The following is a 13,331-nucleotide window of genomic DNA, read 5'->3' as shown; positions in this document are numbered from 1 at the left end:
AGCTTCACATACATAAATAAAGTACTTTGCACCTGGAATAAACAGACATTTAATAGAAGATTTTCTAAAATGAATTTTCAAATGTCTACACTGTCAGAGTTCTATTGATTCCAACAAATAAATCTGAAATTGAGCAGATCAACAGCAGAATTGTGTAACTTCAATAAACAGCACGTGTTTATTGCTGTGATCCACAGGTTACAGGAGCCAGAGGCATTCACAGAGGTGGACACACCTTTAATGAAGAGATTCAAGTTCCACTTACAGCTGGCAGGGCAAAGAAGGAGATGGCAAACACTGAGAAGCAGGAAGCTATTGTCTTCCCAATCCACGTCTGGGGAACTTTGTCTCCATAGCCAATTGTTGTGACTGTTACCTACACCAGGAACAAACATCTGTTTTAGTGGTTTTTTCCTCCAAAAAGCATGAGAAAAAAAGAACAGAAGGGGAAAGTATTAGTGAAGTATCAGGTGACAGGTGTGAATCAAGTGTGTGGATTTAGGGATAAGGAAACCCATGCTGACAGGAGTGAAAAAGGATAGAGCTAATCCATCCCAACTGAATCCTCATGGCAAGAGGAGGAACACACAACCATGTGTTATCTCCCAAAGTCAGCCTGCCAGTAGAGCTAGACCTGAACAGAGCTGAGACCTGTGCTGAGCTTTCTTCCTCCCCCACAAACACAGGACCTGGCCACTCAGAATTGTGTTTAAGCCATAAGGTGCTTAAACTTGGATCTGATATTGCTTATCAGGGCCAGGGAGAAGGGGCCCACAGTCAAAGGAGACAACAGAGGCAGCAGGGCAGCATCTCTCCAGTCAGAACCCAGGGCCTTTCAAGCAAAACAGAAGCAGAAAGTGCAACCACCCAGAGTCTGGATTATAATGCAGAAGCACAACGAGGCAGGTCCGACAGCAAGCCACAGGTCAGGATTAGGATCAAGTGGTCAGCACACGAGCCCACAGGAAGGAGACAACAGCAGGGCATCATCCCGTGGGTGGAAATCAGGACTGAGGGAGCCCATACCTAGACACAGCTGCAGTTGAGCTACAGACAATCTCTCCTGTGCTGAAATATTGAAATATTGCTGAAATGGTGTGCATGGAGCACCACCAGTGGGGCCATGCTGGTCAGGGTCATTAGGTCAATTAGTGCCCTCAGGTCTGGGACCTGTTGGGACTTGCTGCAGAGGTGACAGGCCAGCCCTGAAAAGTACTGAGGCAGAGGCAGGAGGACCTGAGTGGGATAGAGGTTTGGGGCTATTCCTGAAGAGCCCCAGCAGGATGAAAGAAAATTCATCATGAGCCAGAGGTCAGGAAGGACCTGGTGCAGGGGGAATAGAGGGTCCAGGTGGAGACTGGTCCATCAGAAAGGTTTGTGATGTAACAAGGAGCCCCTGCTGCCCAATGGAAGGGGATAATCAGCTGATCCTAAAGCAAGAACCCACAGCAAGCCACAGGAATCACACCTGACAGGGGCCTCAGCACCATGGTCACAGCAGGACAAGACACACAGACCATGGTCTAAAACACAGACACTGGGCCATGGGGGTGTTGGGTTTTCAGCATCCTCAGAGCTCTGATGCTGCCATAAAATGGTGTGAGAAACATGGCTTGGATCCCTTAGAAGTGAAAACCTTCTGGTGAGGAACAGAAGAGTTCTGTCATCAATACTAACCACTGGGGAGAGCTGTAAATAGAAAAAATGTACTTTTATTTGGACGTACCAGCCCCAAACCTAGTCCCCCTCCCTTCACTTTGCCTTGAATGGTAGCAGAAACACAGCCAAAACAGACTTAAAAGAATATGTGAATTTACACTGACTATAAAGAGGCTGCCTTTTATGGAAAAATTTGCTGACAAATGCTTAGATGTTATGCAAAAATAGTCTTCTCAGAAGAAACTATCAAGCAATAAAGGCATGGGAAGAATATGTTTCCTCCTACTCTCAGAGCTGGAAGAAAGATTTGCAGGGAAAAAATTAGCAACTACTACCAAACTTAGTTTTTCCAAGTTCCAAAAAATAGTTATATTTGTGTTTATTCATCATTAATTTTCCACTTGATGAAGACCACTTTGTAGTAGCCATATCCTTGAATGAATATTGTTCTTTTGAACTACAAACTGCTCTCAGCAGGAGCTCTGCCTTGCCAGGTGTTTGTCTAGATTTAATGTGGCTGGTCAAGTGACTCAGGTGCTGTGTGCTACCAGCAGGACAATGAGTTTGCCAGTCCCCAAAATTAAATCAGAGCCCCAAAAATTCAATTTTCAAATGCAGCATGTGTTTCTGGGCAGTGGAGGAAGTTAAAGCTGTTTCTTTAACAGCACTTCAGCTCCTCAGTGTACCCAGATGACCGTTCAAAGTTAGTGGTTTTTCCCTTCTTTTCCCCTCTTTTTTCTTATGAAAGGCTTCTTGGGTTTTTTGGGTGTTGTTTGGTTTTTCTGGGGTGGCTTTTGTTGGTGTTTTCACTAAGTTCTCCAGCACCCAGGACTTAAAACCAAACTGCAGTAATGCTGAGCTGTCTTAATTTTACTATGGAAGACAGCATGAAAGCTGTAACCACAGAAAAGATGAATTTTCCACCTCCACAGCAGGCACTTGGCTGGCAGACTCCTGCAGGTGCCTGAACATGTCTCAGGAAGTTTTTCCCTGGCTACCTTAAGAGGGTTCCTTGTTGGTAATCTAATTAGCACGTTGAATACATGGAAAGGATTATAAATAATGTAATTCTCTGGCGTTCTTAATCACAGCAGAATTTTTTTTCTACTCATACACCCCAAAGTTATCAGTATTTCTGAGCAGAGAAGGTTGGAGAGCTTGACTCTGGAAAATGACACCTCTTGTAACAGAGATTTATGATGGCACATTCCAGCTGTGTGCACAGGCTCTAACACAGGCTCTGAACACACACATGTATGCCTCAAAAAAGGGAAGAACTCTGATTTAGTAGAAGTCAACAGGGCTGATCAGATGTTTAAAGACAGGCAGGTGTCCTCAGGTGTGAAGAGTCCGAACTGCACACCTCAAAATACCACCCTAAATATAAAAGGATTCCAACTACTACCTCTGGCATGGAAATTTACTGCTGGAAATTCTGAGCAGTTGATCCCAAGTACCTGTGCCAATTAACACCAATTCACTGGAGCAAGTATTTAACTCCAGTCCAGTGGTACAGAATAGCTGAGTTTGCAGCAAGGCAAATAAGCATTACCAGCAGCAAGAGGCAAACAGGGAGGGCAAGCAGAAGAGAAGCCTCCTATGTGCTCTTCTTTCCCCAAGGAAAAAAGTACCCAAAAGGGGCAGGGCAACTGCTGTGACACAAGTTGCAACTCCATGCTGTTGGAAGTGCCTTTACATATGCCCTACGTGCTACGACTCCCAAGAATGGCTTCATGTGAAGTACAAGCCTTTGATATGTCTTTGCAGTTTAACCTGCTTGCCTGCCAAATCTAGGAGAAAAAACCTTGCCTTTAACTCTGAAGCAGGTGAATGTAGTTAGCAATTAATTCCAACTCTCATTCATTCTTTATTTTCTCTTTTCCCTGTATTTAAACCTTTCAGGTCATTTGTATCAAGTTCAGCAAGCTTGCACTTTCTCCTCAAAGCAAAATGCTCCCCATAATATACTCTGTGGTTTTTGTGAGACACATAAGACTTGGAACCAAGATTTTTATTTTTTTTTTTCCAATGGCTCAGTTTTGAAAGGCAAAAGTAAAAATCAAATTTCACTCCATAGTAACTCCACATCTGTGTTTCTATGTTCCAGGAGATTTGAAAGGAAAAGAAACTGATTCACTTTGTTCCTATTCCCAGCTGTGAACTGCACCTGCACCGTGACTCACTATATGCTGAGGAGGCCTAGATGACTGAAAAGCTTAAACAACAATTTGATCAGTGTTCCTCACACAGCCAGAGAAAGAGGAGCTGATTTTATCTTGCTGCTACGCAAAGCAAGTCAAGTTTTGGAAAACAACAAAACCCACCAATCCACACACTTTGAAACACAGATCCAAAGTCATCTATCTCAACAAGGTACTGTGCATATTAAGCTTCTCTGATGGTCTTCATAACTCCTTTTAAATTCCCAAAGTCCAAAACACTGTTGGAGAAACACACTCTGATTTTTTTAACCTTAATTTTTTTAACTCTTTACTCATATCAATGCAATAGCTTATAGTGATTAGAAGTATTTCTAATTCATATCTAAATACTCAATGCAACTAATGAAGGAACTCTGGAAAACTAGAGCTAAAAAAAAAAAACAAAAAAAAATACAAAAAAAAAAAAAACCACAAGGAAAGGTAGGAAGAGTACACTGGATCCACATGAAATTTTTATCACCTGAAGAAATTACTTGTGCAGTAATATACATGGATAGAACTGGATGCTAAAAGTGATCCACTGGGGTTTGAGGTGAACTGCTCAAATACTGGAAGAGTAACTGAGAATAAGAGTACTGGTTTGCTCTTGTAAAGCTGGCATGGGGTATCTTTCAATCATACCCTGATTGTTTTTCATTTAAAATGCAGCACAGTCTCCACTTCTGAGACACCCATTGTTTTCTTCCACTAGCTACAGGTTGCTTCACAGCTATAACCACGAGTTTTCATGTTCTTAAAATTTTATCCCATTTCCACTGAGGACTTTAACAAGTGATAGCTCTATGGGTTGGTTCATGGTTTCATTGCTTCCCAGCAACTTAGATCATCAGGTCCATCTGGCCATTGAGTGGATTTTTCTTTTTTCACTTGATTCTTCTATATTTGTACTGTTTAGCACAGTCATAGGTGATACTCTGCAGATGAATACTTGACAACCTAGTGACAGGATTTTCAAGTTTAAAATATTTTTATAGTGCACCACTTACAGAGTGGTGACTCAGGCTACATGTAATATAGCCTATAATTCTGTGTACTTCATTGAAGTAGAGACTTATGCAGCATCTAAGTTAAAGATAAAAACCAAAAAACAGGAATCTATAACCTGCATCAAGGTCTGAATTATTACTGAGAGAGTGAGTTTTACACAAAAAGATCAAGAAAAAAAAATAGGGTCATTAACCCAACTTTCACATATAGAATATGGTTTTCAGTTATGCACCTTTTACAGATAACTAAGTAGAATTTAAAGGAAGTGATATAGTTTTTGAAGGGGATTTTTACTGTTTTTGAGATGTGGAATTTTCATATCTGTAAGCATTCAGTGTCCTTTGCTAAGAACTTGCTAACCTGTTTTCACAATAAAATTTAATACCCCAATAATTTAATTGTATTTCTTAAATTCTAGCTTGTATCCCTCTGAAGAGGTTGTCACAGAAATACATTCTGCAAAGAAGGAAATGACAGGTTTTTCTGAAAAGATCACAACTTGAACAGAAAACCTCGAGCACTGTTTGCACACACATTTTCTTTGTGAGGACTTACCACACCCCACCAAAGGGCATCAGCATAGCTGGAGAAACCTGTCTTTCCATCCTCATCAACTGCATCCTTCTCAGCAAGATAAACAAAGTAGGATGAAAAAATTAATCCCAAGAATCCAATGTACAGCGTGGTTATGAGTTCCTATTAAAAGAGAAAACAAACAAGTATATGAGGTTTTCATCCTATATACATATATATATATACATATTTATGTATATATATATATTCTATAATTGTAAAATGTTGCAAATATCTGTGGGGTTTTTGCATCACAGTAGAAAAATTAATATGTTATATTTCAGGTATGACATTTGTCTCCAGTAAAACAGCTAAAACATTGACTTGGAATTTATTCATAAATAGTTCAAAAAGCCATCATTTTGGGCTTGATCCTTGGGGCAGCTAAATGTAGAGTGGGACTTCTCTTCTAATTATGGAATGGGAATCATTCAACTTAACTGTCTACTCAAAATACTAACTGCATAAACATTTTAAAAGTAGCAAAGCAGCTTTAGAAATGCCCTTTCTGAAGAGTGCACTGAGAAATCACAGCCATGTCGTGTGATTATGGCCATACCTGAGCAGTGAACCTGTGTATCTGATGTTTAGACTGCTTAAGACTGGATAGTGATGCTCAACAGTTCCATGTTAAAATAAAATCTGAAAATAAAATATGCTAGGTAGATGTCATGTTTTCAGTCCTGAAGAACAAGGCTAGGGCAAACTTCTGTGAGGGCATGTTACAGTCCTTGTGAACATACCATTTTCTCTAAAGATTTTTGGGCAGGAGAGTTGTGTCAGACCTGCTGTGACTTAGATACAGGATTCTCACAGTCATCAGGAAAAAAAAAGAAAATGCTTGTTGCACTTAAACAAGCCAAAATGTGTGGTGTCACAGATGTATAAAGCTTTTAAAAGCAGTGCTAAATGAGATATCCACCTGCCCTTCAGGGAAATCCAATACCTAGTTATGAGGGAAAACAGCTCTTTCTAATTACTTAAAGCTTACATGCATGCATCATTCCTTTATTTTCTTTGCACAGATTTGGCCATCTTTATCAGGAAAGAATGTTGTGCTACATCTTCAGTGGCATCTTAAGTCCTTGACAGTCATTTCTCTCTCCTTGGGTCCCAGCCAAGAAAGGGAATTAAAATACTGCCAGGTTAGCAAGGGAATTAAAATACTGCCATATGATACATTTAAAATTAAAACCTGACTCGGAAAGATTGCCCCTACTTTTAAAGTATGTCAGGTTTTCACAGGTTATCTGTAATACTCTACCCATGTTTCTTAAACTGTTTGTAAGGGAAGGTTCCATTTTATCATCAAACTTCCCTCCGTTTTTCTTTTTTCTTTCTTTTCATTTCCCTGTAAGAGCTTTCTGGGCAAAGGTAGCCCTCGTATCAAGTACCAACATTCGGCAGCAGGAAATGTAAATATTCTTCCTTCTCCTACAGCACTAATTAAAATCTGGGTTCAGGAAACCTTTAAGTAGTCTTGGCACAAAGAAAAATGGGTGTTTTTCCTCTAATCATTTAATGATTAGCTAAATAATGAATTCTGATAGTATTTCATCTTGCTCATGGCCAAGTCTTTTAATTTAAGCCTTAACTTTTCGCAGGCCTGTTTGCTAAACAAGACAGCCAAAAAAGGAAATAAACCCTGGGGTTTCAGTAGTTTCTCTGCTGGTCACCTTTATTTTCTCACCTTTATCTCATGATAATGGAGCACCGGTACTTGTAGATACGACTTGCTTTGAAAAGCTCCTTCTGTTAACATACACAATTGACTGTAGATGATAATTGGAATAATTCTGGTTTAAGTGCTGGCTTTTTGGGAAGCAGGCAGGAAAACAGCAAAGTCTTATGAAAGCCTTTCAAAGTGGCTGAAATATCAACAGAACTACTGAGTTTATTTCACCACTGCCACCTCTTAGCTCCAGTACTATTCATCTGAAGACGGAACTCTTTTTAAATACAGGCCAGATGAAAATGCAACTGCCTAGGACTTACTCTAAATGTCACCAATCCATGTTCCACATGTATAGAGAGACTTTAATTATTAAGAACAGCATTATTAATGGCAGCAATGTCATGCATACTTCATTTAAGGGAGAGTCAGAAGCTTTTTAAATTAACACATGCTTCATGAGACATGAGCACAAAACAAAGGGTATTCTGCAGGCATCAGGCCTTAAAACTACATATTTATGTGGGTTTTATTAGATAAGAGCTTACAAATAAAGAGTGCTGCCTAAAACAAATGGCTCTTTGCAGTAGGGGCTTTCAGATTCACACACACAGGAAACAGTAAGAACAAGAAACGCACAAAGGCAAAATTGAATACTGAGAGAGTTGAGTCAGCACATTTTTTTAAACTCAGCTATATCTCTGTTTTCAGTTAAAATAAGGACCACACAATACAAAGTTCAACACCTGGAAAAAATACAAGAATTCCTCCTGTCCTAAGAGCAGTGGAAGACCTCACAAAGCAAGGTGAGGAAGCAGTAAAACCAACCTAGAGGCTCACAACCTGGAGTTTGAGTGGCTAACATGGTTTTTCAGCAAGCTGCAGGGTTTCTCCATGGCTTTCCACCACCATATGTGATATTAACTCATGTTTTGTTGCCTTTGGCAAGAAATGCTGGTATATAAACTCAGCCTGCTGAAAATAGAAGATCATCCCAGCCAAACCAGGCCTGAGTGAGCTAATTGAGCTATACGTAAAATTCCAAAACACATGGAAATCGTTGGTGACAACTTTACTAAGCTCTTCAGGGCCCAGGGAGGTACAAGTGCTTGCTATTTTCACAGGGCACCAAGATGTGAATTCATTTTCTCACACTGCTTAAGGGTTTAGGGGCCCATGTTTTCTGAAAGAGTATCAAATGCAAAAAATCCAAAAATAGATGAGGACTTTGTATTCTGCCTGTGAAGAAAAAGCAACCGAGGTGTTTTTGTTTTGGTATTTTTATTTTTAAACAAAAATTTCTTTCAGAGGCTGGACAAGAATAAAGGTTCCATTTTTCCTTCCGTTTGGTACCGTGTTAGTGTTTCAGCTACACTCATCCAATGTCAATACAGAGCTGTGTGCTTGGTATTTTTTTTCCTTAATGTGCTAGTGGGTGATCTGCTTGGATAAGTACTACAGATCTGTGGAGTTCTATTTATCACCATAATCACTTCTTTGGATAAGCAGAAATTCAGGTGCCTTTACTCATGAATTTTTTTTCCAAGATTTTTTTTTTTTCCTTTTAAACCATTGAGCTTTCTTATGCTTGTGACATATAAGATTTAAGTGTTGTATTTTGGAGAGAGTATTTCCTGATTCTTGACTAAAACTCTGAACGCCCACAGGAAAAAAATGTTCTCAAAACAGCTCTGTCAGTAAGGGTAGCAAATGCTGAGAAAGTTATTTGGATATCAGCTCTGCCCTAGCAAGATACCCAGGCAATGCAAGCATAATAAATGACGACCACACAGACTTGGAGCATTGAAAGTCATCCTGTTGTACAGTATGAAAGGAGGCTTTATCCCACAGCACTTTGGTGTGCATCACTTCTGCACAGCCATCATGACATAAAGGTTCCTACTGTACTGGGGGAAAAAAATAAAAGGAAGAAAATTAACTTTTATTATTAAATTATTGGTTTGGATTAAGAGCAGCACATTCTCTGTCCCAGAAAAACAGTTTTCCAAATAGAAAATTAAAAAGTATCTGCGTGGAAATTTGTAACTGTTTGTCAGTATGTGGAGAACAAATCTACACTTGTAAGAACAAGTTAACCACCCAAACAAGTGGGATGTGAAGATTAATAGCAGAGTATTAGCCCTCCACAGCATTCCATGACAAGCAAGACTTCAAGGTTAATTATATAATTTTCCATTACATTGATAAAGCTAATCATAAAGAGATTCCATGAAGACTCAAAAAGAAGCCTTCAATTAGAAATATTTTTAAATCTGCAGCAAAACTTTTAAATTCTTGCCGCTTAATGAGGTTTCCTACAGAAAAATTGTTTCAAAGCTTTAGCAGACATGCACATATTTATAGCCACGTTTGCCTCTGTGACCACACCCTTGAAAAAGTAAATTTTCTTACATAGCATTGTAACATAGTTCATTTTTTTTACTTACAGAATGAATGAGAAAACTTTGTATTCAAGGTGAACATAACAGAAATATTTAAATAATTGACTTCTAGCAAGGCTTTCCCACTAGTGTTTGGTTTTCCCCAGGAAAACCAAGCTAGGAACACATCTTCTACAGAAATAGTGGAGAATACTTGCAATATGAAAGGCAGCCCACAAAACTGCATTTAAGAAATTATACAGGGGTAACATCAAAGAGTACAACAGTTAATTAATAAACCCAAACACTGGTGTTTATACCCACTGCCCTGAATAGCACTGTTAGCACTGAGTTAGCCACTGCCCTGAATAGCAAAAATACCTTCCCATTTTAAAAGGAGGAAGAAATACATGAAGGACTTTCAAAGTTGTTGTTTTTTTGGTTTTTTTTTCTCTTGCAATGTAACAGTTCATTTAAACCAGCTGTCCTGGGTTGTAAGATATGTGTGTATTCTATTTGCCAGTCTGTTAGAGGTCTGGCAGTTATCTTCTGTTAAGTGGGCAGTTTTCTTTATCTCTTCCACAAACCAATCCTCCCTCCCCAAGGGAGACATCTGCTGTTAATGGGCAATTGAGTGTCACTGAATGACTGATAAAAATTCCATCATCCCACTGGGAGATGCTCCGCCCAGGGGGAAGAACCAAGCATTCCGTCCTGGATATAATCTGAGATTTCAAACACCACAGCAGCCTTTTTCCGAACTGGATTCCAAGAGGAGGAGCTTTCTTCTCCACTGGACTCCCAGAGGAAGACCAGCCCCATCTACACCACCACTGGATCTTCAGAGGAAGACTACACCCATTTTCTGCAGGATCACTGCTGCAAAAGAACCACACCTGACACTGCAGGAGGACTGCAGTCACCATTTCAATTGGACACCCCGACCCACAGGGTGTCAGGTCATATTCTGACTCTATCAGTGTTTTTTTTTGTTTGAACTATTGGATTTGTATTTTTACTTTTCCTAGTAAAGATCTATTATTCCTATTCCGTATCTCTGCCTGAGAACCTTTTAGTTTCAAAATTACAATAATTTGGAGGGAGGGGGTTTACATTTTCCATTTCAAGAGAGGCTCCTGCCTTCCTTAGCAGACAACTGTCTTTTCAAATCAAGACACCAGACCAGGATTTGAAGCCCACAGAGAGAATTCACTGAAGCCAACGAAATGCAGGGGATGTTTTTTAAAGGCTAGGTACCTGTCGATGGATGAAAACCACTGACCCCAGGAGTCTCCAGGTGCCTCCCTGGCGGTCAACATGAAGCATCCGAAGGATCTGGAGAAAGCGAATCCCCCTGTAAGGAAAGCGAAGCATTAAAATTAATGCAATAAGCACATAAAAATGCTTGAGGACAATACTGCCTTATCCACCCACAACTGATTATGTCCACTAACACACTGCCATGTTCAAGAACTGTGATAGCACTGCCCCTGTCTGGGGTGGCATCTCAGGCTTGAGGCATCTCTGTGTTTAGATCACATTTCATTATAGTCAAATTTATTCAGAAATATTGACTATGAAAACAATTATTTAATGGGAAAACAAACAAAATCAGGGGAAATCTGCATAATTTCTATGATTTCAAACTTTAAATGCCTTCTTTCCAAGGAAAACCAATGCTTCAAGCTTTACTGACATAAATGTGAGCAAACCTTTTTCTCTATTTGCGAAAAGCAGAATATGAAATCAAACATGGCATTACTTAAATCCTTGTTGTGTGAGTTACTGAAATATATCTGATATCACCGGAAATAGACAGAGTCCTATGTGTTTTAGGAGAATAATTAAATCAATCACAAGCTCCAAATATTTTCAACAAAATAAAAGTAATTATCAATATGGTTCTTCAGCATAATTTTATTCCATGGAAATATTTCATTTAGTTGCTCTTTTGACAATAAATTTTGTTTGCCTACAGTCATCTTACTGTCTTATCCCTGAAACAAACCAGTGAAAAGCAGGAAGGGATGAACACTGAATTCATCGTCCTGAAAATTTTTCACTAGAAGTATTTTTGGCTCTTTTTATCAATCTTCAAGATTTTTTTGTGGATATAGGTTTCAATTTTTAATTTAGACTTGCCTGACCCTGTTGGCTTTTCAGTGGAGCAATGATAACACTGCAGGGCTGTGGGTTAAGGTTCAGAGAGCATTCTGAGGTGTAGGACAGTGACTCTGGAATTAGCACTGGGAAAGGCTTCACTGAGCCCAAAACCCACTGGGCTCACATATAAACACTCAGGGCCTTTTCATTGAAGTCCTCCCTATGCTTCTAGTTAAATTAAAAAACCCCAACCCCTGGTATTTCCACATGCATTTTCCTCTTTTCCTATAGGAGCTGATATTCCTGCTGCCTGGGTGGAGTCTTCACCATCAGGTAAGGATGAATGTTCTATGGTAAGAATTACCTTAAAAACACTCTGTACATGTAGTTCTCCCCAGTGTTTGCCTACACAGCTGGACAGTTTAGACAGTACTGGACATTCCCACTTCCCAGTGACTCCACTGCACTGGGAAGCAGAGGCTTGTGACAAAATATAAAACACATCTTGGAAGTTAGGTTAGGAGAAGGAAGTACACCTACTGCTTATCATTCTTCTGTTTACTCGCTTCACCTCCCAAAACAAGCCTGCAGTACTTGATGCAAGCTGAACAAACACTGTGGACATCAAATGTTTCTGCTTCATGTACAGTGTGAGTTACTCGTGCAAAACAAATCCACCAAAGCGTAATTACTCTTTAAACAAAGTAATTACTCATACTCAAAAAGCACCGCGTTAAGTGCTCTCTGGATTACTTCTTAAATAAACCCATGCTCTGCAATTTTCTCTTGTCTCAGAGAGACAGTTGTTTGGTGTTTTAAATAGGACACAATGTTTCATTTTTTCCACTTGGCTTCAGCATTCCCACCATTTTTCATTTGCCTTGCTCCTGCACTCGTTTCCCAACCGGTCACCAAGCACAACAGCACCCAGACCTCCATTGCCCAGTGCTGCAATAAAGTAACTTTCCCTGTAGTAGGAAAATCAGACATGCAGTTAAATTGGGAATTAGACACTCAGATACACACCTAATAACCTCTGTGGTAGTGAAGAGCTGCAGTGACAGGAGAACCTACCTTATTGCAGAGGTGGCAAACACCTGCCCATTAGATCCTATGCTCAGAACAATAATTGAGGCTACTACCACAATCAGATCTGTTAAAAAACAAACAAACAAATTATCAAAAGAAGAAAGAATGTATTAATTTGCTTTTGTTGTGGGTTTTTTTTTGGTTTGTTTTTTTTTTTTGGTTTTTTTTGTTTTTTTTTTTTTTAATTTCAGCATTGAAAAAACACAACAAATACAGAGACTAAGGAAAGCACTTCAAAAAAGAAATTGTTAGCTGAAATTTGGTGGGCATGTTAAATCTATGCAATAGTTTCATATCAAAACCCCAGTGGCTACAGTTTCATCCAGGATGAATTCAGTAACAGACCTTTCAAAGAACCTGACGGATTAGGCTGCTTGCCATAAAAAATGGAAAAGCATTTATGCACCCTAGAAATGAACCCATATTTTGGCTCAAGGCTTCTGATCCAAGAGGAAATGCAAGGGTTTGCATCATGCAATAATGAAATCCATGAAGTTAAGTCTCATGCATACATATACACGTACACTTAGTTTGAAAGCTGTATCGAAGCTGTGAAGCCAAGCTTTCAAACCTAATGGAACTGTCAGAACAAAGGCTGGCTAAAAAAAATCAGAATTGTTAGTTTACTTTGTGATACTGTCTTTA

The 13,331-nt window shown here is 39.4% G+C and overlaps 1 protein-coding gene across 1 annotated transcript in view; it reads right to left on the bottom strand.

Moving 5' to 3' along the window:
- LOC128807944 (potassium voltage-gated channel subfamily KQT member 1-like) overlaps positions 1–13,331 on the bottom strand; it is a 410,223-nt gene that overhangs the window by 368,314 nt on the left and 28,578 nt on the right. Inside the window, exons 4-7 of the mRNA XM_053978678.1 lie at positions 12,672–12,750; positions 10,752–10,848; positions 5,424–5,564; positions 266–376 (exon numbers count right to left, since the gene is read on the bottom strand). Coding sequence (XP_053834653.1) covers positions 266–376; positions 5,424–5,564; positions 10,752–10,848; positions 12,672–12,750 — 428 coding nt within the window. The remainder of the gene's footprint in view (positions 1–265; positions 377–5,423; positions 5,565–10,751; positions 10,849–12,671; positions 12,751–13,331) is intronic.

The sequence above is a fragment of the Vidua macroura genome, chromosome 5 (assembly GCF_024509145.1).
Source record: "Vidua macroura isolate BioBank_ID:100142 chromosome 5, ASM2450914v1, whole genome shotgun sequence".
Lineage (NCBI taxonomy): Eukaryota > Metazoa > Chordata > Aves > Passeriformes > Viduidae > Vidua > Vidua macroura.
The sequence above is the reverse complement of the archived record's forward strand: the minus strand, read 5'-3'. Positions and strand labels throughout refer to the sequence as shown.